Below are 24501 nucleotides of genomic sequence, written 5' to 3'. Positions count from 1 at the left end.
ATATATATATATATATATATGCAAAATTGATAAAATTTTAGCAGCTTGTCCTATTACCAGCAAAACTAAGAGCAAGATATGCAAGAGCATAACTGTAAAGTGAGGTTTTCATTCTAGTTTAATTTACTAGAATGAACTGAGTCTAAAAAACCCTCAATATCTTTCCTTTGACATGCTGAAGCATTAAAAATATTAAGTTCAGCTTCTTAACACACCAAGATGAGCTGAACTATTGCTCTTCCAGATGCATCCATGTGTCAAATAGGTTATAGAGATTTGCAATAGGAATCATCTCACCTTGCATGTTATAGTTCCATAAACTTGCCACATGTCTGCCACATCCCTTTGGTCATACTGGACAGATTTGACTTTTTCAACGATACAGATATTAACTTGAGGCTTTCCCTTGTACGTGTTGCTTCTCCAAGCTGGTGGTTTCTGAGTGTGACTACTTACAGCAACGTGACTATTTTCCAATGAACCATTTAAATTTGTATCTAGTGGAGTCCCCAGAGGACAGGCCTGCATAACCAAACTTGGCAGCTGGGCAACTTTGGTACTCCTGTCTGCTTCACTCTTCTGATTAGAGTTCATAAAAGCCAGGAGCCCCAACAAGAAGTCAAAAGCCTGAGAGATTCCACTGATACTGAAGAGAGGTGGTTGTGGTATAAGGGACTGCTCAACTAAAGGAAGGCCAACGTAAATCAATCCATTCTTCCGGAAAGCCACTACAGGCCAGAGATCCTTCCTTTCAACCTGCAGTGTATAGACTGAGGTCTTGTTGATTCTGGAACAGCCGTCTCTACATTCCACAAAGTGTTGACCTTCATCTGTTAGCCTCAATTCAAAAAGTAATGCTTTAAGGAAAGGACCGTCTTCTGGTATTGGCACATAACTTGGCCCATTGAAAAACTGTGCTCGCTTTTCAACCGTGGGGTAACGTCTGCAAGATAGAAATAGAAGTACAGCAGAAATATTAACATTCTGTATTGTCTTCCTGCTTGCACAAATCTGGAATATGGTACAAAAGATCACATCAATCTGTTATTATTCCACATGTATAAAGCTTGAAATACATCAGATAGACGTTGGGGCTAATTTGCTAAAATCAAATCATAAATTGGCTCCAGCATATTTTCATGTTAAAAAGCAAGCATTTTATGCAGTGACACAATGAACTTTTTGCGCCTTTTATGTTCTTATATTCATGTATTCAGCTCTCATTTCACCTGAACAAGCACTCATACCCCAAATGTATCTCCTTTAGTGACTGCTGAGATGCCATAACTGAAGAACCCAGAGACTTGACTCTTCATAGTTCTGTTACCAACAAGATATGCTAATCATAAAGGCACAATGCTTGCATTATCTATCTGAGAAACAATGTTTTGTGTTTCTCCATTCAGAATGGTTGACTATCATTGGCTGCACTGGTATCTCTCCTATAGTTAATTATTTCATTATGCAGTGTGAAAGAAATATCAAACACTTGTAATATCACCAGGAGAGCAGAAAAACATATTTTTAATAAATGGGTTTAACTACTATATTGTACAATAATTTCTAAAAGACTCCTTTGTCAGAAGCAAGACTTTTTTCCCAACATTAATCTAATTCAAAAATGTCAAGTTGACAGTGTAACTTTAAAGTATAGTAGGAACGAACAAAAGGGAATAATTGGTATTATGTTGAGTTGGTATTTGAACTTGGCACAGTGGAAGATTTCTATTTGTTATTTCTAATTCCCAGTTTGACTGAAGGATGCCTGAAGTGTTCCTGAGTCTATACTGCAGAGCACAATTATTGCTAAACCTAAACAATGACCATCACAGTTTGTGTACAGATTTTTCAGAAACACTATATGGTCCTTATGTTTTTCATTTCAGCTCTTACAACATTCACATGAAAGAAGTAAGGGCTTGTGGGTGGCAGAGTATATTCTTGTTTAGATATAAACAAGTTTTTCCATTCTGCAGTGGTGTGAATGCTTCTCTTTTATTTAAACCTTTTTTCAGGGCTTATGTTTCTGATTCTCTTTACTGCCATCCAGTGGTTACCAGTTATTTGCAGCTCAGATATGGAACTTATTCTGGCCTCTCCAGTCTTTGTTAAAGAATAGGAGAACAATTATACTCCACTGGGTTAAGGCTGAACAACTTATTTGTTATAGAAATTCATAGTCACCACCCATCTACAGTACAAGCTGCAAGTCATTATCTCTGTAGAAATATCATATTTCTACAGAGATAATGACTCATATGGAAAGAACTTAAGATTTCTAGTGCTTATGCTTATGTAACCAGAATTAACCATAAATTTAATTCTGGTTACAATTCACAATTCTCCACCCCACTTCCCCAATAAAGTTTAAGAGCCATTGCTTTTCATAAATAACAATGGGCTAGAAAGACAAAAGATCTAAGGTCTGTTCCCAATTTTAACTTCTACGCTTTCAAAAAATCATAGGCAGATTAATAATGTACAGACACTTCTCTATGACAGATTTCAGTCTTTTGGAATTACAGCTATCAGTGAACCTTGAGAAGAATGAAAAAAGCTCCAAAACAAGCTTAAATTTATATATTAGAAATGGCCTTTCCCCCAATGTCCTCCTAGCTTATATGATAAAAATGTCAGCATATAAATTGTCTGGGGTGGTTGTATAACAGAGAATACTGCATTCCACTGAGACATCTTCAAAGTTTTTATTTTGTATTGGCAATTCAAAGTAAATTTGCATTGTAGAAGGCTATGTAGGAAAAAAGTTGTAAAATTGCTGTTTGTCCACTTAACCTAAACTTGTATATTCTGAAAGCATCTCTCTATGTAGTAGTAGGCACTTCATTCTCATTACTTGCTTGAGATACCAAAGCTAGGGATATAAAAAACTGAATCTGACTGTCTGCATATGTGCTCAGCTAAATTATAGATTCTTTCCTAAAGACTGCAGGATACTAACTATCTATTGGGTCAAGTTCTGCTTTATAGTATAGACAGAAAATGATACAAAAATCAGCAAAAGGTGCCAATATTTTCAGTAAAAGAAATGTTATACAGGCTTGGACCAGAGAAATACACTATATTACCTGGAAAACAGCACAATGCTTTGTACTTCTTGCTCATGACTGATGAGCCATAGTCCTCTCAGAGCCATCACTGATAATTAGCAGACTGTAAGATCACCTTGTCTGCTTTACTGCCAAGAAAGTTCCAGTTCTGGGCATTGTTTGATATGGCTCATATATTCTTCCTTCTCATTTCCAGTGCTGCAACTTGCTTCTGCATGGGAGGACTGGAGTCTCTTATTCTCCACCAAACTCCCTTTCCATAATCACACCATCATTGGGACACACTTCTTTCATTAATTAAATTCCACACAAAAATCTAGGAGAAACAGATTAGGGAATCTTAGTGTATTGGACAACAGGCTTTCAAAAGGAAACAAGGCCCCCTCAGCCAAATTAGACCCAGCCCATTCTATGCCTGGAGTTACATCCCCCAACAAACACCCCCGTTTTGTAGGTCAGCAATTCCTTGTGCAGGGCTTCCCAATTTGAAAACCCCAGCTCTAGGAAAAAGATCCCCACTCACACTGACTCGTATAGCAGGCAGACCTCCAAAATAGGAAGAAGCCTAGCTTCTTCAAAGAAAAACAAGAAACCAAAACAAAATAAAACAACCCCAGAAAGTCCAGTTGCCTCTTTGAAAAGCGCCTTTGGGAGAAGCCCAGCTTCACTTCCACGTACAGTAGTGTATTATTCCCTTGGCTTCTCTCCAAGTAGGAAAGGCAGGTTCTCTTGCAGCATAAAAAAGCCTTTTCCCTAGTCAATGCCTCCTCCTCCCCCCCCCCTTCTTCTAGAAGACAAGTCTCCTAAACCGAGGAGGCACACTCTGCCCCCAAATCCTTAAGGCATCCCGGCTAAATTGGAGCTTCGAAAATGCCTTCCCTCATAACAGGTAATCGCTTCATGTCTATGGAGATTCTGTCATCCAGGTCATAGTTATCAAGCGCTTCCTTGTTTAAACCCCCTGAGCCAGGGGTAGGCAACCTCGGCTCTTTTATGACTCATGGACTTCAACTCCCAGAATTCCTGAGTCAGCATAGCTGACTCAGGAATTCTGGGAGTTGAAGTCCATGAGTCATAAAAGAGCCGAGGTTGCCTACCCCTGCCCTGAGCCAACAGGCCTCAACTGCACCAAGCAGAGCCCCCTTTTACAGAGTACGCGGCCTCCTCCCGCTGTAACTCGGTTCCCCCCCCTCAACCAGAAACGCTTCCGCCACCCATCCCTCCTCTCTGGGTGACGATCTGGGGAGGCCTCCAGCCCCAACCTCTTCGCCGGCTCTCTCCTTTCCCCCCGACACGAGCGGAGAGCGGACGCATCGGAGGGCCGAGGAGGCGACAGCGGTGGCGGTGACAGCAGCTGACTGAGGCGCCTGGGCGGAGCCACCTTCCAGGCCTCACCGCGGCTGCGAGCCGAGCAGCACCGGTGGCCGCTTGGGGGGGGCCTATGGTCGGTTTCCGAAGGAGGAGGAGTTGGAAGTTGCCGCCGCCGCGGGAGCGGCGAACGCGGCAGCTAGAGCAACCTCCCTGCGGGAAGAGACAATGGAGGAGGCCTGGGCTGGGCGCCGACCGGCCGGCCTGAGGGGACGGATTCGGGAGAGAGACAGCGACGGGAGCGCCCTGGCCGCGGTCACGCCCGAGCTCTTTGAGGTAAATATTGGCGGGGGATGGGGAGCCCACCTTCCTTTTCTCCCCTGCTGCGGGAAGAGGACCCTCGCTGGGGGAGAGACGGCAGAGGCCGCCCCTGAGAGAACCCGACGGCCCTCGCCCGGGGCAGGGGGTGGGAGTGATTGCCTCCGGAGGAGGGCGGGGGCCAGTAAGTCGCGTGTGGCAGAAAAGTTGTCACGGGAGAGCTAAAAGCCCTAAAGACATGGCTTTTCCAACAAGCGGGATTGGCCTAGGGAATTTTAGTGGGGTTTTTAAGGGAAATTTTAATTATTAGGCCATTGCAAATATTTCCTTTTAATCTGGTTTTAAATTGATATCTATTGTAATATTGGTTTTATAAGGCTGTCAGCCGCCCTGAGTCCGGTAAGGAGAAGGGCGGGATATCAATCAATCAATCAATCAATCAATCAAATAAATAAATAAATAAATAAATAAATAAATAAATAAATAAAATCAATCAATCAATCAATCAATCCTGTACCGGCGTGGCTGGGTGTGTGTGTGTGTGTGTGGACTTTTTTTTTTTTCCAATAGGGAGAGCGCCTCTGGCTCACACCTTCCCGTAGAATTGCTCTTTCGACGGGCTGCTCGCGCTTGCCCGGGGATGGACCATCCTGTGGTGTGGGGGGGGAAGGGAGTTGGTGGGGCGAGGGTCTGCCCAGGGGTTCAGGAGGGGAAAGGAAAGGGAGAGACGTGCCTTTGCTGGGAAAGGAGGGGAAAAGGGCCCTTCGCAAGTGCAAGAACGAAGCACCCCGGGGATTGGAAGGCTGGAGGGCGGGAAAGAGAATGGGGTTGTGTGAATTGAAGGTGATGCAAGAGAAGCGGTGGAAACAGAAGAGGCAGGACGAGACCTAAGAAACCCGGTGGAGGCTGGAGGGACGAGCCACGGAGGTCGCCGAGTCAGGCTGGGAAACCGCGAGCGGCCACTTTCCACCGAGCCACAATTTACCCCGTGCGGTGTATCGGCGAAGGCCGCAAGACCCGATTCCAGCAGCCACCGGAGACACCAATGGATGCTTGACTGGAGACCGGAAGAGAAGGCGGAAGCCCAGACAGGCCGCCATCAGACTCCAAAGGATGGCTTAGCGAGGAGGGAGAGCTGAGATGAACTGGAACGTGGCGCAATGGGCAGAAAGAGAGAGCGAGAGACAGACACACACACAGAGAGAAACGTGGATGGGAGCGACTTGGAACCGAAGAGACCCGGAGGAAAGAAGCGTGGCGGAGGGAGAAGATGAGGGATGAAGAATGGGGAAAGTTGGAACGGAGGAGTTTTTGGAGAGCGGAGCTTAGAAGAAGGGGGTATCCGGGTGCATTGCCTGAGATCCAGCGGTTGAGGGTTGGGAGACGAGAGAACCGAGAGCCAGCTCTTTAGGAAGTATTGGCTGTGCAGGATCGGTGGGGGAAAAGAGGAAAGGGAAAAAAAACCATAGGAAACGGGGGGGCTGGCAAGAAAAGTGAAGAGGGGAGCGCGGCAGGCAAAGGAGCGTATTGAGTAGGAAGAGGTGACGGTAGACCCTCCCCCAGACCATGGGAGATGGGGGAGAGAAGTAGTCACTTACAGAAAGGCGAATGGAAAGTGAGTAGGATGAAGGAAAAAAAGTTGGAGAGGATAGAGATTGAGGGGTGTGTTTTAATTAATAATAGGGTGGGGTAGTAGAAGACCTGGGAGAGAGGACAGGATGATTGGAAGCATGGGCAGTCACTAACCATTGCCCAGGTGAGTGGAGCAAATGAGAAAAATGTGGGCAGTCACTTAACTTGCTGCCCAGAAAAGGAGCAAATGGGAGGATAGGAAAGAAACGAGAAGGGTGGAATTGAAGAAGAGTAGGAGGCAATAGGAGTTACTGGGAGTTCTTAGTGCTTAAAGTTCCCCAGTGTGATTGGAGTGAAGAGATGTCTGAAGAAGACCATCAGGATAGTGATAATCAGAGAGAGGTAATTGCAGGCAATGGGCAAGCTGTTCCAAGGGTGAGGGATTGGGAAATTTGAGACCAATCCCCTCTTTCAGCCTCCTGATCACACTTGAGAATTAGGCAACTGGATTTCTGGGGACCTAGTGCCAGGTTGATGCTCTTAACTGCTAGGTGTGCCTTTATTAAGACCATCAGTTGTGGCTTGATTGAGAATAAAAGGGTAGATGTGGCATGTATTATTGAACTCTGGATGAGTGAGACTGAAGTGCCTTTGCCTGAGACTGCTTGGGTTTCAATAGAGTCCCCATTCCTTTAGAGGTGTAACAAAAGGGACCTGGAGGTGTAAACCTTTTATGCAGGAGCTCCCCTCCCCTAAATTATTTTAGATATTTTAATACTTTGGGTATTTTTGTTTACTGTATTGCTATTGATTGTAAACCTTGTAGCATAAAAGCATTTGGAATAAATTGTATCCCAACTTGTCATGCAGCAAGGCAAGATTATTTTGTAAACAATGATTTGCAATAAAATTCAGAATGGGAATGAGTGTAGAAAGAGATGTTAAAGATGTACAGTAGAATGGGGATGGAATATAGGCTTCCAATTGTGTTCATTACAGTCATGCTATCTGAAAAGATAGTTTAACAATAATCTTATTTTTAATTCCTGTAATGTTTCTCCCTGCAAAACTCCATTTTGTTTGCAATTGGTGTTCTTAAGAGAGGGAAAGCTTGCACAGTAATATTGATAATTAAATATTCCACCTCTATCAGCTATTCTGATTCTGTGACATAGCATTCTAGCAATCCACAGCTGTGGAATTTTGAACTGAGAATCATTCATTAAAATCCTAGCTACTAAGGGAGTAACAGATCAATATTTAAATTAAAGGTCTTATAGGCTCCTATTTTCATAATTGCATCTACAGCAAATATTTACGTGGTATGAAGGGAATTCATTTTCCAGGATTGTCTTAAATTACAATTATTCAGACATAGCACTCTGCTCTGTAAAAAAAACTGGCAATGCAAACTTCTCTGGGCATGTAATAGGAGCAAAGTGGGCTTTGAATTTACTTTAGGAACAAGAGTTACCTGGGGCTTTATTTTTCTGGCCTTGTTTGCTTCCATGAAAAAAAAAACCAGAATGAGCATGTCTATAAAGTTATGTTTAGAATGATGTTAGTAAGGTATATAAAGGGTATATATAGGGAAGGAGGCATGCCCTGGAAAATAAAGCCTCGGTTGAAAATGATTCTACAATCTTAGCTCGTGCCAAAACATGGACAATTCAAAATTAGTCTTCAATATATTTTTTTAAAATAAAATTATATAAATGTCCCTTCATTGAAAAGTCACAATCCTTCCTCCTGCTGCATCTGATTTACTGGAAAGTAAATTCCATTGAACTCATTGACTGAATTCATGTAATACCTGATTTTTTTAGCATGATGTGTAACACAGGACTCCTTCATTTTCACTTAGTATTATGTGTGAACCATTCATATTATTCAAAAGGCATAGTTAAAATAATCCTCACTTAATAACAAAAGCTAACTATTACATACAGGACTGCTGGAAGTATTTCAGGAAGACACAATAAAATCAAAAGAATCAATATCCCAGAAGAAGCAGCCAGGAATAGATAACAGGGAATCCATAAAATCTAGCAAGCTATAAAGCCATGTTTTAAAACCTGTTGAAATGGCCAGCCTTTTTTTTTAAAACAACAACAAGAAACCCACCACATTGCATTAAAAGTGAATTAAGATTAGTTGCCATAACATTGTTTTGTGGAGCATGTGTTCTACTTTTTGAAGATTGCAATTGGGAAAATCCTTTTCCTAGCCTTCTGCTTCATGAAGATTTCCATTGTTTATTTGTAATTTTAGAATGCAGATGGTAGACTTTTCAATTTGTCAGATCTATTTTATACTGGCAAGAGATCTTTGTGACAATCCAGAAATACCAGTTAGTACAGTACTATTTCATTTTGTGTAAGAAATTAAAAATAATAAGTAAACCTGCAAAAAAAAAGTTTACATATTACAAAATTCCAATTAAGAAGCTACAAAAACATCAACTACAGCCATACTATCTTTGTCCAGAAATGAGGGACTTGGAGAAAGGTAATCCATAGTATCTAGTGTCGAGTAAATTACCTTGTACTGTTATGTAGCTTCAAACATTTCAATGTAATAGATTCCCATATCACTTCTGGTAGAATTCTTTGGAAGTTCAAGTTCAACAGCTTCCCAGATTAGAGGAAAAGAATGTAGATGTACTGGTTTTTACCATGCAAGTTAATTTACATGAGTTAATTCAAAAGACAGCCTTTGCTCTCTGAACAAGAGATCAAATGTTCACTGGTGTTTTAGAATACCTAAATGTGATCAGTCTCTAAATATTTTTGATTCAGAAAAGCTTATTTTTCTTAGTGTTTTTTTTTAAAGCCCACCTCCTAATAAATTAGATTTTAATGTTAGATTTAAAAAATAAGCAAAAAGTCTGCTCGTCTTTTTTCCCCTCAAATGAAATTAGTACCAACATTGTAATAATTTTATATTCAAACATTTTAATAAAGTTATCATTAAAGTGTTCTATCAATAGGTCTGTATAATTATTGCATTCTGTACACTTAAACGTTTGAATTAAATTAAAAAATTTAAAAATACAAATAGCTTTCCCCAAAGACTTACAGTTCAGAAATGTCATGTAGAATATGAGGGTGACCAGGGTTTGGGGTTTGGAAATGTGCAAAATGGGAGTGGTGAGATGAAAGCCACAACAGTGGAAGAACTGGTACAGTGTATTTAACAAAAATGTTGAACAAAAATGAGTCATGAATACAGCTTTGATGAATTGGCTTCTTAAAAGCTTACCTCTGGTAATTTTTGGAAAATGTGGATGCTGGAATATGTGTACTTATACTCTACTCTTATCAGGTGTATTCTTGTAAACTTATAAGGCAAACATTTTAAATGTGAAAGTAAGTTATGGAACATGAAACTGCCTTATATTAAGGCAGACCATCTTTGTATGAGCAGATCCCTGAAATATGAGATGGAGTGTTTTTCTCACTGTTGCTGAGATCCTTGTAATAGGATAAATTCAGGATTTTTAAAAAGACACCTTCCATTGCCCAATCCAAAATCGTTTTGAGCTATTCTGTGGGAAAAGTCCTCCATATGACATGTTAGCCTTAGGGAATGACACTGTTGAATGGATTAGTAGACTGAACTATTGACAGGTCCTGAAGTATAGAAGGCTGGCAGTTGTTACTGTTGCTTGCTAATTATGCAAACTTTGAATGAAATATTTAAAGTTTTTAAAATGTTTAGTTTTTAGATTAAATGCACAAATATCAGAAGTGCCATTGGTCTTATTACATAACTAGCTGTACCCGGCCACGCGTTGCTGTGGCTCAGTCTGGTTAGCGTGTGTTGCTTTTACGTCCAACAGATGGCGCTGTTTTTCAAAAAAAGCATGTTTTTACCTGTCACAGGTGTGACATTTATATAATAGTAGGTATATAAAAACGCGCGTATTCGAACGCAACGTTGTGTCAAAATTTCAAAGCAATTGGTGAAGAACTTTCGGAGAGTTAAGATTTTGAACAAACGAACATTTACATTTTTATTTATATAGATTGCAGAAAAAAGGATTTGAATAACTTTTTTTAAAGATGTGAATAATATGTAGACTATATTTCCCACTGTAGCTTCTTGTAAAAGACTCTCTTTTCTTGTACGACTAGGAGCCCTTTGTAGCAGATGAGTATATTGAACGCTTGGTATGGAGGACTCCTGGTGGAGGCTCTCGAGGTGGCACGGAAGCTTTTGATCCCAAAAGGTAACACTTAGCTGCATGATCTAGCCATACAATTTGTACTTTAACCATCTTTAGTATAGGACCACATTTCCAAGATTCAAAGAAGTATCTAGAAAGCTTCTTAAGCTTCTTAAGAGATTTTCAGTATAACTTAGAAAGTAGCAAGGGAACAGTTTTTCTTTTCAAAGCATAGATTGGAGAGCAAATGGATCTTATGCAGCCTACCAACAGATCATTTTAGTTTCTGTAAGTGATATCAAAAGTTCAGTGAATTAATTTCTTTGGTATATAACTATATATATGGGCAAAACATATGGAATAAATTAGGGGCATATAACATGTATAGAATTTTGTATTAAGGAGAAGAAAGCATAACAGGATAACAGAGTTGAAAGGGCCTTGGAGGTCTTCTAGTCCAATCCCCTGCTCAGGCAGGAAACCCTATACTATTTCAGACAAATGGTTGTCCAATCTTAAAAACTTCCAATTGGAGCACCCACAACTTCTGGAGGCAAGTTGTTCCACTGATTGATTGTTCTCACTATCAGGAAATTTCTCCTTAGTCTAGGTTGGTTCTCTCTTTGATTAGTTTCCATCCATTGCTTCTTGCCCAGTATCAGGTGCTTTGGAGAATAGCTTGACTCCCTCTTCTTTGTGGCAGCCCCTGAGATATTGGAACACTGCTATCATGACCCTCTTGTCCTTCTATTCAGTAGACTAGACATTCCTAATTCCAGCAACCGTTCCTCATATGTTTTAGCCTCCAGTCCCCTAATCATCTTTGTTGCTCTTCTCTGTACTATTTCTAGAGTTTCAATATCTTTTTTACATCATGGCGACCAAAACTGGATGCAGTATTCCAAGTGTGGTCTACCCAAGGCACTGTTTGTCAGTGCTATTTTGCAAAGTCTTTGTGATGTTTACGTTACTTTATGTTCTGTAACGTCTCATTTTAGTACCAAGGATAAACATTTGCATGTTAAAAACTATCTTATTAAACTTTATTCTCATCAGATTGCAAGACGAATTTGTGAATCATATCAATGAGTTGAAGTTGTTGGATGAACGAATCCAAAGGAGAGTGGAAAAATTGGAGCAACAAGTCCAAAGGGAAGCTAAGGAGTTTGCCAAGAAAGTTCAAGAACTGCAGAAAAGCAATCAGGTTTCTTCCATTGTTCTGATTCACTTCAGTAAATTATACCTAGAATAGCTAAGGTTGCACATTATGCTTCTCCATAATGTGGTTGATTTGGTTTTGGTTTAAGTGTGTTTTGAACCCAGCTGCTGTGGTTTGTAAAATCATGGTTTAAAGCTAGGTATTAACTTTCTGCTGAATTCTGTTGTACATGTTTCATGAAAAGATATTATTTTTATTCCATGAACATTTAATGCAGTAACAATTTAGGTACATATATTAATTAATAATTCCTGTTTCCAGCATACTTAACTGTAAACAAAATTTGAGAAATATTTGTCCTTTATTGATCATGACAACTCAACATACCTTGATATCTCTATACCTTTCCTTATAGTAGACATGTCAAACTCACGACATCACGTCACGTTGCGTGACGTATCAGAACTTTTTCCCTATTGCCGGCAATGGGGTGGGCATGGTTTCCTCGTGACACGTCCGGCCTCTGGGCCAGCAGTTTGACACCCCTGGCTTATAGGGAGAGATTCCTTTTCAATTGCTTTAATTACATCAAATGAAATATCTGAAACTATTAACTAGCCCTGCTGGAATATGGACAAATATATGAAATTTAAATTCAAACTTGTTTGGGGGCCAGCTTGATATAATTCTAAATTTTAGATGGAAACTACATACTGAACTTTGTAATGACCCATTCCAAATATTTTATTTGAATGGAATTAATTTGGTTCAAATTAGTTAAAATGCTATTTTTCATCAATTGATTTTTAATTTTGGTGGGTGTTTACACATTTTGGAGAGGTTTGGCTGGGTCCTAAATCATCCCTTATACTGGCTTTTGAGCTTTTACTTGAACTGAATGTTATTAAAGAACTTGATTTCCATTCATTATAGAAAACACAAACTTTTTTGTCTATTTTTCCCAGGTTGCCTTCCAGCATTTCCAAGAACTAGATGAGCATGTCAGCTATGTGGCAACTAAAGTCTGTCACCTAGGTGACCTGCTGGAGGGGGTAAATACGCCAAGGCAACGGCTAGTAGAGGCTCACAAACTGATGAAATACTTTAATGAGTTTCTAGATGGAGAGCTGAAGTCTGACGTTTTCACCAATCCTGAAAAGGTAAGACCCATCAACCAGATTGAATGAGGTTACTCATGATCAACCGAGTTGCCCTAATTATAATTCTTGCTACAACTTTTCCACAATTTAACTCCCCGGTGAGCAACTTGTCCAGGCTCCATTGTTCTTGAGTGCAGATTAACTTCATTTGTCTGCTGATTCAGCTATTCTCAGTGTGGCAGTGCTGTCACTTTTTCATTTGCAAAATCATAAGCAACTTGAAAGAATGCCAAGGAAGTAATCCTTTAGAATGCCTTAGAAATCCCTTATATTCTTCTTCTGAACATCATGCCCTAATTCTTCCTACTTGTGAATGAACATTTTTCCACACATGATCCTTGAGAAATCTCTCAAACAAAATCTCTTTGTCTAGATAAGTATTTTCAGGGTGTGTATTTAGATTTCTTCTTAAGGCATACAATGAATACTGAGGTGCATTGATAAAACCTAGCAGATGTCAGAATTTTTTTTTCTTGTGAATATAACTGCACAATTTCAAACCAGGGTATTATTTTAATATTGGCCATTTTAAATATGGGCACAACTACTAGCCACCTGCTGCATCTCAGTCTGGAAGGGCATTTGGAGCAGGGCCCTTGAAGGTGATTCTAGGCTATGGTTAAGTATATATGGGAAGAGGCATTATTTCAGATACTGTGGTTTAATAAAAAGCCATTATTCCCAGCCTTTTAAATAACAGCATAGGAACCAGCAGCACAATAGAATTTAAGGAGAATGTGTTTTCTATGTGAATTGCTTATATCTTATCCCCGTCTTTCTTAATCTCAGGACACTTATGCTCAGGACAAATTTCTTGAACCTACCAAATGCAGCAGAGCTGGGAAAATATTTCCCAATGATCTCTCTGACCCAGTTATTTTGCATGTCTTGCTTTTCTTGCCAGATCTTACAAGGCTTTTTATAATTCATACGGAAAGCTGCTGAACTAGTAGAGGCACACTCCCAAATCAAGTTCCTAGTGTAGGTTATTATCACAGTAATCAAAATAGTCTCAGTTCTTCATTCCAAATGAAAGCCTGACTGAAATAACTCCAAATAATAAGACATTCTACAGATGTCTTAGGGTTATGAGGACACCACTTTCTCAATCAGCTTAGCCACTAGTAGAATTTGTGAGACTGGCAGATAGTTGCCAGCTGTTACAAGGTAAGAGAGGGTTTCTTTAAGAATGGGCCATCACTGCCTCTTTGGGGCAGGAAAGAACATGCTAAAAATGCGTTGTGGAATACCTCTCCAAATATTTCTGATTTTTACAAGTAAGTGGCATTGAAGACAAGGAAGACATTGAGTACAGAGAACAAATGATCTCAGATATAGATCTCTCTCATAGTAAATTTATGTCTTTTCCTTATAGATTGAAGAGGCAGCTGATATTATCCAGAAGCTGCATCTGATAGCACAGGAATTACCTTTTGAAAGGTGAAGTGTGACTGATAGCTATAAGTTATCTTTGATTTGTGTTTGTACCAAGCTAGATTTTAATTGATTCTTTCTACTAACATTTTGGGGGAAGTGAAACTCAATAGTATAATAATAATAATAATAATAATAATAATAATAATAGGTCAATAGCCCACTAATGTTTAATATTAATTCTATGAGAGGTGGAAACAATTGAGTGGTTTATAGTGCAATTCTCTGCCCATTCCTTGAAAAGGAAGCTCCAGTATATGCAGTGGGATTTATTCCTAGGTAGATGTCTGTAGGTTTGCAGCCTGACTTAAAACATAAGAGGCACATTTTACAAAGATCCATGATATTTAAAAATCTTTTAAACATATTTGTTTATAGATTTATTTAATGTATTTTATACCACTCAGCTGTTGAAGTTCTCTGAATAGTTTTTTTAAAAAATATAAAATATAAGTAAAATTACTAAAAAAATAAATTGAAGATAAACCAACAGCCATGCAAGGATCTAAAACACATTCTGAGTGTTGTTAGAATAAAAAGCTTAGGACAGCAGTTCTCAAATATTTTGGTTTCAAAACTCTTTTATATTCTTAAAAATGATTGAGGAGTCCAAAGAGCTTTGATTTATGTGGGTTATAAACATGGATATCTACTCTGTTAAAAATTAAAACTGAGACATTTAAAAATATTTATTGATTTGACTGTGGACCCTCCGAAAGGGTCTTGGAATCCCCGGGGATCTCCAGACCTTATTTTGAGAATTGGTGGATTAAGGATTAGAAAAAAATATATCTTCATTTGAAAGCGCTAGAATCACTGGGGAGGGCTTCCGTATCCAACTTCACCACTGCAAAATCTTCTATCCAGTAGCCACCCTCTTTTACTTTATTCACAAGCCTTCAGGAGCTGGTCTTAGTAACTGTTAGATTTGTTTGGCAGAAGCCACTGCTTCAGGTGACCTACGGCCAAGCCACTTAAAGCTTTAGTGCCAGCACTTTGCTTCTCTCTTTGATTAGTTTCCAAACATTGTTTCTTGTCCTGCCCTCTGGTGCTTTGGAGAATAATTTGACCCCCTCTTCTTTGTGGCAATCCCTCAAATACTGGAATACTGCTATCATGTCACCCCCATTTCTTCTTTTCTTTAGACTAGCCAAACTCAAAACAAATAAACGAAACAAATAAAATGTGCTAAAACTTCAAATAAACTTAGCATATCTTGAACAGTAACCTCTCAATCATCTTGCTTAAAGTGGTAGAATCCACTTATAAAACTTTGTTTTGTTTCTGCTATGTGCTTATGGCCACAATTTCTGTAAATAATATATATTTTTTAAAGCTGGAAATTTGAGTTGCAAAAAGGATGGTCCATCTTTCCTTTAAGAAGAGTACAGCCTCTTTCAGAACAGGTTGACTTACTACTCAACTGGGCAGATACTTTGTTTCATCTAGTTAGTATCACCTGGCTATGTCCATATTTTCAGTGGTTTCCCATATGGCTTTTCATTAATTAGAATATGAAATAAAATACAGAACTTTGTAGCATACATTTTATAAATCAGAGGAATAAGCAGTCAGCACCACCTTCTGGAGGGATCATATGGAGGATTTTGAGTGGGTGCGTGGGGTTTTAGCCAAAAAAATAATTCTATTGGCTTCCCAGAGCAGTTTTGGTTCCTGTGCAAAATTTGAAGCTCTAGACTAGAGTCTAGTGAAATGGATCTAGAAAATGTTATTTTTATCTTCACTAGAATCTTGCAAGGTAAACTATGCTGATAAACTATGATTAAGTGGAGAGGGAGTTCAGCCTTGTCTTCCAATCTGTGTCTGTCACTTTTGTTTCTGTATACCTATGGCTGTTCTTGAGGATGAGAAAGAATGCAGCATTCTTCCTGCAGTTAGTGTTTGTTTTCCACATATTTGGGTGTATTCATTTATTTCTTACTAGGAAATTTCTTCTATTTCTGTTTATTAAGGGAGCTTTTCCATCATTCTGTTTGGATCGTAGCCTTAAAATAGCAATAGCACTTATATACTGCTCCATAGTGCTTTACCAGCACTCTCTAAACGGTTTACAGATTCACCATATTGCCCCCAACAATCTGGGACCTCATTTTACCAACCTCGGAAAGGATGGAAGTCTGAGTCAACCTTGAGCCAGTCAGGATTGAACTCCTGACAGTGAGCAAAGTCAGCTTGCAATACTGCTTTCTAATACTGCCCTCCTCAAACTATAGTGTGTAACTGAGGTTGGTAGTAAAAGAAAAACCTCAGAATGTGTTAAATGAAATAGACATAAAAGAGAGCTGCATTGGATAGGAATATAGGAAAGCTTGATATGTTCTTTTGGGATAGGTAATAAGCAAACCTCAAAAAGGAAGTAAATAAGGAAAATAAATTACCATCATAGAAAAAGAAAAGGCAATATAGCTAAATTTAGTTTACATCAGTGAGATCTTTTAAAAATATCTGCAATTCTTATGCATCTATCAGCAGTATCACCAATGTATATATTCATATTTATTTGCAAAAGTAAGACAAGTTTTGCTGCTATTAGGATTGTACACTTGGAGACTTGAATCTTAGCACTATTGACTTGGCTTCTCTTGTGAGTCCCCGGTTTGGTAATAATTGGAAGGTGTTTTCCTGGGACCAGTGCAGCGCACTGGTTTATTTTATTTCTATTTATTAAACAAATTTATATGGCCACCCAACTCACACACAACAGGTTTACCTGCTCCTCATTGTATATTTCATATGCTAGCTCAAAGTACCTATGGTTGCCACCAAGTACAACTTGACAGCGAGTTGCCCTTAATCTTATTTTCTGTAAGCATGTAATTACATGGTATAAATGATCATGGCATTCATGCATTAATTTTTCAAAAAGCGTTTTGCTTTGTTCTTGGTGTTAGCTAAAATAGAAGCATTGCATCTAAAAGGCACACTGCATAAATGTCTCATGGTTGGAAAATTGAAATCCTAAGGCATGAGTTTTATTCATTCTTTTGTTTCTTTCACAGGTTTTCTGAAGTAAAATCTAAAATAGCAAGTAAGAGTGTATCTTTTAATTTTTTAAAAAAAAAATAATTCTGCTGCTGCCACTTAATCAACTCTGACGTGTTATTTTATTTCCTTTATCTTCTTCCTTGAACTCAGGTAAGTACCATGACTTAGAGTGCCAACTAATCCAAGAGTTTACCAATGCACAAAGAAGGGGGCAAATCTATAGGATGAGAGAAGTAACTGCAGTTTTGCTACATTTTAAGGTAAGAAGTCTGTCCCCAAGGCTGTAATGTTATACATATTTACAGAATCTCTTCTGTAGTATTTAATTCTGATAAACCTATGTTTATATTGAAACTCGTGATGCCATTTTTTCCAGTAAAACTGTGCAGCCATTAACACACCAAAATATTTAGTCCCTATTGATTGTTTGTAGTCTAGTGAACCTTTTTTATACCAGGAATAGTACTTTCTTTTGTCACTGCAGGGATGACTGTTGGATTATTTCTTCATTAATTCCTTTCTAGCATCGGTATGAAATTTGGACTGTCTTTCTAAAAAAAACCTTCCTCTAACAATCAATCTCTTCGCTATGTCTCTGTTGATAGAAACTGTTTGAATCAGACATTTGTGTGCAGGTTCAGACTGATAGCTTTTATAGACAAAGGTGGAAATTTCCTTCTATGCTACTCAAACTGAGCCTATTTTGCATGTGTTTATAAGTGCTTGTGTAACAGCTCAGTGACTACGGCTAAGTGGGATTAGGAGCAATAAGGATATTTAGTAGTATATTTTGATTCTGGGTGGCGTGGTGGCTCAGTGGTTAAGCTGCTGAGCTTGTCAGCTGGAAAGCTGGCATCTCAGGTTTGAGACCCGACCTCCATGCGATGAGGTGAGCTCCTGTCCTCGCCCCAGCTCCCACCCGCCTAGCAGTTGGAAAGTGTACGAATGCAAGTAGATAAATAGGTACCACTTTGGTGGGAAAATAACAACGCTCCGTGACATTATGCTGGCCACATGATCCTGGAAATTTCTTTGGATAGTGCTGGTTCAATGGATTTAAAGTGGAGATGAGCTCTGCTCCCTATAGTCAGCAATGCAGTAAAATCCGCAGGGACTCCTTTACCTTTTTTTATTCTGATCTTATATATCACAAGGTGACAAAGTTTGGTATTCCTGAACACTGTATTAAAATTCTCATCCGGAATGAATAGCAACTGGTCCATTGCTATTGATTCATCTCAGGAGACAATGGCTCTGAGAAGCTATTGAATTGGGGAAATTAAATACAGTAACATGGATAGTAGATAAAAGGTTTCACTTTATGACGACAACTGTTATTTTAGTTGGCTCTGTTGTCATCCAAGAGACTAAAAAAAGAAAGAAAAAGCCAGAAAAGTAGAAATTCTCTACCTATTTTTTAAATTAATTTCAAACAATAACTACAGTGAACATTTAACTACATTCCAGAATCTTTTTTTCTCCCATAGGGCTATTCCCACTGTGTTGATGTGTATATAAAACAGTGCCAAGAGGTAAGGGTTTGGGTTAAATATTACGTTGTGTGTGTGTGTGTGTGTGTGTATACACACACCAGTGGTTCTCAACCTGTGGTCTGCGTACCCCTGCGGGGCTGCAATGTTGTCACAGAGGGTGACAACAGAAGAAATGTTTATGATTTAAATCTTAAGTCTTGGGGGGGCGTGGTCCATTGCCACAAAAGGGGGTCCCTGGTGAAGAAAAGTTGAGAACGACTGATCTATACAATAGATATAAATATTTTAATGTAGAAACTCTCTTCTAATTTTTCTGTGATTCAGGGTGCCTATTTGAGAATTGATATTTTTGAAGATACAGCCATTCTGTGCCAGAATGTGAACAAACAAGTTGGAGATATATTCAGTAGTCCAGAGACTGTAATGGCCAAACTTATTCAGAATATCTTTGAAATTAGACTTCAGGTAACTTACATGCGTTCCTATTTTTTTTAAAAAGCTACTTGCCAATATAATAACTTTTTGGGGGGGAAACATAACTTTACTTGTACCAGTTGGCAAGAATGCATTATGTATGATGGGTAGCCTTGCCAGTCTTTCCCAAAACATTTATTTCCATTTGACATGGACATTGTCTGATAGTGAACATGATGACTTGGAATTATGGGAGTTGAAGTCCCAGATACCTGGAAAACATTAGATTGCTGTACATGTCTGGTCCTTTGTACATGCATGCTTTCTCTTGATTCAAGCTTTTGTTAAATTTTCCAGTCTTGGATGTGTGATTCCCAGTTGTACATGGGCAGTCGCTTATGGCAGAGGATCTTTAAGGGCATGATTAGGAGAAGACTGGAATATTTTGTATTTAAAACTGAATGCTATTTCAGACAACTATCTAAGGATCTTGAGACGCTTCTTTTGATTGTTGCTTATACTTAGTTTTATTTCCTGTTACTCCTCTGCCTAGGAGATGTTTTGCTTTATGTTTAGATTCTTGGATTTTCTGTCTAGCTATATCTATAAGCATAGGGAAGGAAAAAGAATGCATGAGAAAACTGAAACCTAGTGCTTCTGATGATGCTCTGCCTTAAAATTAGAGAACAGCATGTCAAAACAGTGGTATTTCTTTTGTAATGAATGAAAACGATTTGTTTAATATGAAGTCCATACTGTACATCTGGTGAAAATAATGCAAAGGGTATCAGAATGTCTATATTTGTTTTCTTTTTTGTTCTCCCTCTTTCCTGCCCAGGCTTTGGAACAAAAGAGGCTAACAATGGTTAGGTTACAGTGAAAAGACAAAATTCAAACGACGCAGAAATGTGCTGCAAATGGGCGCATTGTAATGTTGCCGCTGATTGTGATGGAAATTTCATAACTGAATTAAACTGCATTGAATATATTAGGAACTTGTATTCTTAATGGAAAGGAAATAATAGAATATTGGCCTTTATTTTCACAGGGTTATATAAAAGAACAGTTAGAAGAACATAAGAAATCAGATGCAGAGCAATATCTCCAGACACTTTATGACCTGTACACAAGGTTGGTTTTATTTTAAATAACTTAAAAAAATAAAGCTATAAGAAGCCCAGATATGGTCTTCTCATTTGATTTGTCCTTCTGCAGTTTCTGTGTAGATGGTGTCTTTTTTTGAAACTCCGGACGTGTCTTTGTGCTGAATATTATTTTCTTTTTGCATTAGTTTATATAGTAGCATGGGGAAGCTGGAGTGAAAATGATCGCTCTGTATGTGCATAATACTAAGGTAGAATTTGCTTTAATCATAAGGTTTTTTTAAAGCAGGATCGTGATGGAATTATTTTTACACATCATCAAATTAATCATTAATTATCAGCCATCATCTCTGGTTTCATTTCTTAATACTCTTTCTCGTACTCAAAATAGTTCAGATGAGCATAAAAAAAACCCCAGGAATAGGTTCTGGGTTGAGATATCAGAAAAAGACATGAAAGCAAGCCCGTATTCATAAATCAACAGTAAACTATGTGTTCAAATTATGATTTCTTTCCAAAAAGTAAACTGATTTGTATGGGCTTGAAGTTATGCTAAGCTAGAAACAAAGCACATTATGGCCTAACATTTTGTGTAAAACCTGCCTTTATTCCCATTTCCGACATGAAAGTTTGTTGCCTGCCTGCTGATGAAGTGCTAACCTTTGTGTTAAATCAGTCCAGGGTTGGAGTGCCAGAGTGCGGGAAACTGCTTGAATAGCATGGGCTATTCTTATGTGAGACAAATACAAGTCAGTTGGGAAGAATTGGTTTTGGCATTCCGTAAGGGAATGTAAAAAAGACTAATTAAAGATCTCTTGTTCTTATTAGGGAGATTTTCTAGTAATCTCTAATTCAATGAACTGTTAAGGTTCATGTTTGCTTACTGGTAGATCTCTGGGTGATTTCCAGTAGGTCAGCAAGGATTTCTGACTTCCAGTTGTTTTAACAATAGCTGTAACAAAATGACAGCCCCCGCTCCCACCCTCAATTACTTTACAGAAGGGAATTGTAGTTGTTTTTGTGTGAAAGGACTATGAGCTGTGTTCATTTCTCATAATCAAAACAAATTCCTGGGCTGAGAATTCTTTAATTTTAAGCGTTTGTCTTTTGCTCTAAGCTCCAGCTGCTGGATCTTGGGGTTCTAGATAAAATAGGCTTGAGGTCTGCCTACTTTTATAATAGGGCTAGGTGCATTCTGACTCCTTACTGTGCCCCCTAAGAAGTGAACATTTATAGATGTTATACCTGTATTTTACCTCCTGCAACTACATTGTTTTCTTCTCTTGCTCCTGGCCTTAACATAAAGGACTACTAATCTTTCAAACAAATTGATGGAGTTTAACTTGGGCACTGATAAGCAGACTTTCCTGTCTAAGCTTATCAAATCCATCTTTGTTTCTTACTTGGAGAATTACATTGAGGTGGAAATTGGTTATTTGAGAAGCAGGAGCTCCATGATTCTGCAGCGCTATTATGATTCCAAAAACCACCAGAAGAGAGCTATTGGAAGTGGAGGGTAAGTACTACTTTTTAATCTTATTGTTGTTGTCTTATATACTTGTAAAATTTGCAGTATATATAAACTTCTTTATATATCAAGAGTCAAATCTTTACCATTATTACTAGTCAAACTTCTTTAAGTATGTATACTTTGTTTAAAACATTTGCGTAATGCTAATGTTAATAATGGTTTAATTGTATAATGACAATTACTGATTATGTGCCATCAAGCTGATGTCATCAGGCATTTCTTTTTCCATGTTGGACTTTAATCGGTGTTGGATGATCTTAAGCATTATTTTGCTACGACATAAATTAAGGATATTAGTTAGTTAAATCTCCCTTCATATAGTTATATAGACTGACCTTTTCCGGTCTGTTGGGCCCTGTGTTATTTTCCAGATTTCTTGGCATAGTTTGGTTAGATATTTTACTGATTCTTCTTCTGTTGCTTGCCATATTTTGGTAGATACTTTATCAATTCATTAACTTTTTAATGTAATAAAGATTGCATTGCTGATATAATTTTGTCTTATGGTACTAAAGAGTCTTGTAACAAGGGTATATCTTTTAAGGTATCTTAGAAGTTGACATCTCTGGTACAAAAAAAATCAGTGAACTCTTTCCATCTTTTTTAAAAAACTTCTTTGAAAACATCAGTTACAAAACCAGTCTGAAAATATGCAATGATCTCTGATATGACCATAAATGTCCTTACAGGGATAACAGTGTAGTCTCTTTGAAGGTTTCTATTTTGCTTCTTCTAAAAATTCTTAGAAAAGGCAACAAGAAATCAATAAAATCTTTAATACATTGGCAAATTAGCTATTATAGCTTAACCACGCCATACAGCCTTTTAAAATGCAAACTATTTTATATACATTGCAGGTACAGATTTTATCCAGCAATTAATATGTCAGTGGAAATGAATTTCCACATTCCTGCGATGCTTTTTTGTCATAGAAAAGATGGTGATTTAACAGAATGCATACAAAGCATCTCTATTAGAATTGTGTCTTTTACTAAACCTGCACAATTAGGATCAGCTTCTGAAACTGCTATGTGAGCCTGGAAAAAGTTACAACTGCTTTGTTAATTGAAAAGGCATTGTATGTGTTCCCATATATAAACATATTTTAAAAAAGTTGCCCATTTTTAGCACTTATCTATTCATGAATGTCTTTGATTCTGCCATAACATACTGAATTTTCTTATGAACATCTGTATGTCTCCAGCTGTAGAGGGTGCTCTTGATCAGTATTGTGGATTTTGATGCATCACAGAAAAAAAATGGCTGTTTTTTTTTAAAGGAGGTATATGTCAAATAATGTCACTTTATAAAAAAGAAGACTTTTCCCCTCAGTGGAAGGGTATTTGTTTCTTCCATTTAATATGTAAATTTGTAGTTGATAATACTTGAAAAATTAATCAGAGCAAATTCTAACTTCAGTGAATAATTTTATTTGGGGTAATTCTTTTTTAGCATTCAAGACCTCAAAGAGAGAATACGACAGCGAACCAACCTGCCTTTAGGCCCAAGCATTGATACCCATGGTGAAACTTTCTTGTCCCAGGATGTTGTGGTTAATTTATTACAAGAAACTAAGCAAGCTTTTGAAAGATGTCATAGGGTGTGTATATGCATAATACAAAGCTTTCTAGCTATTACATATTAGAATACTCATGTAAACAATAAACCGTTATTGGTTAACTGTAAATCAGCTGCTAAAATAATTGTATTATCTTGTTTTATGCTATCTTTATAAGTTAATTTAAGTAGAAAAAGTAACAGATTATTTCATGAATATCATACCTTTTAGGGAAATTGAAGGTCCTGAATAACATTGCAGGAAATTGCTGCTTACTATTAAGGTCCCCACAATATCCCTGCATCCTCTTTGTTTTATATAGGTTGAGTCTGGATTCCAAAGGTCATTTTGAAATTTAGACACTCCAGCATTTTAAATGGTCTTAACATATTTCGAAGATAAAATAACACCTGTTTCTGAAAATCAGATGAACAAGAGAGGAACAATAAATTGTCCAGAACAAGAAAAGTATAAGAAAAAGCAGTATTTGAGGCTTATTAGATATATCTCAACTTGTCTACATGTTGAGATATATCTAACACAAGAGCTGGAAACGACTTTAGATAATCACTAGCAAGAATCTGATATGTGAATGTTGACCTATTTTTCCAGAATGATACTTATTTGAAAGTAGTCATATAAATATATGCAAATGATTTCTAACCTATTCTCGCTAGAAAGAGGCTGAAGTTGATGTTTTTCATTTTTAAAGCTTTCAGATCCTTCTGATTTGCCAAAGAATGCTTTCAGGATTTTCTCTTTGCTTGTGGATTTCTTGTGTATTGAGCATATTGATTATGCTGTGGAAACTGGGCTGGCTGGTAAGTCTATTTCTGTTTTACATTGCAGGATAAATTAGTTGATAAGTATGATGATTGGTTGAAGTAAATTTATTTAAAAGTAAGGTTTAATTAAAAGTAAGGTTCTACATTCAGGCAAGAAAAACCAAATGTACAGGTATAGTATAGGGGTTACCTTGCTCAATAGTAGTAACTGTGAAAGGGATCTCTGAGTCCTAGTGGACAATCATTTAAATATGAGCCAGCAGTGTGCTGCAGCTGCCAAAAAAGCCAACACAGTGCTAGGCTGCATTAACAGAGGGATAGAATCAAGATCACGTGAAGTATTAATACCACTTTACAATGCCTTGGTAAGGCCACACTTGGAATACTGCATCCAGTTTTGGTCACCACGATGTAAAAAAGATGT

General features: G+C 38.0%; 2 protein-coding genes across 3 annotated transcripts in view; one reads left to right on the top strand and one right to left on the bottom strand.

Annotated features, from left to right (window-relative positions):
• AP5M1 (adaptor related protein complex 5 subunit mu 1) overlaps window positions 1-3257 on the bottom strand; it is a 21951-nt gene extending 18694 nt beyond the window's left edge. For both annotated transcript variants that reach the window (XM_015832133.1, XM_015832132.1), the window contains exons 1-2: window positions 3087-3257; window positions 298-943 (exon numbers count right to left, since the gene is read on the bottom strand). In XM_015832133.1, coding sequence (XP_015687619.1) covers window positions 298-943; window positions 3087-3154 — 714 coding nt within the window. In that variant the 5' untranslated portion in view covers window positions 3155-3257. The remainder of the gene's footprint in view (window positions 1-297; window positions 944-3086) is intronic.
• A 1347-nt stretch (window positions 3258-4604) lies between these two features.
• EXOC5 (exocyst complex component 5) overlaps window positions 4605-24501 on the top strand; it is a 24583-nt gene continuing 4686 nt past the window's right edge. The window contains exons 1-13 of the mRNA XM_015832129.1: window positions 4605-4712; window positions 10403-10497; window positions 11491-11638; window positions 12559-12753; window positions 14129-14193; window positions 17208-17236; window positions 17344-17453; window positions 18681-18725; window positions 19011-19151; window positions 20149-20231; window positions 21510-21719; window positions 23187-23334; window positions 24005-24113. Coding sequence (XP_015687615.1) covers window positions 4605-4712; window positions 10403-10497; window positions 11491-11638; window positions 12559-12753; window positions 14129-14193; window positions 17208-17236; window positions 17344-17453; window positions 18681-18725; window positions 19011-19151; window positions 20149-20231; window positions 21510-21719; window positions 23187-23334; window positions 24005-24113 — 1486 coding nt within the window. The remainder of the gene's footprint in view (window positions 4713-10402; window positions 10498-11490; window positions 11639-12558; window positions 12754-14128; window positions 14194-17207; window positions 17237-17343; window positions 17454-18680; window positions 18726-19010; window positions 19152-20148; window positions 20232-21509; window positions 21720-23186; window positions 23335-24004; window positions 24114-24501) is intronic.

The sequence above is a fragment of the Protobothrops mucrosquamatus genome, unplaced genomic scaffold (assembly GCF_001527695.2).
Source record: "Protobothrops mucrosquamatus isolate PMUCROS unplaced genomic scaffold, P.Mucros_1.0 scaffold_307, whole genome shotgun sequence".
Lineage (NCBI taxonomy): Eukaryota > Metazoa > Chordata > Lepidosauria > Squamata > Viperidae > Protobothrops > Protobothrops mucrosquamatus.
Note: the sequence above shows the minus strand (reverse complement) of the source record. Positions and strands in the feature narration are given on the sequence as shown.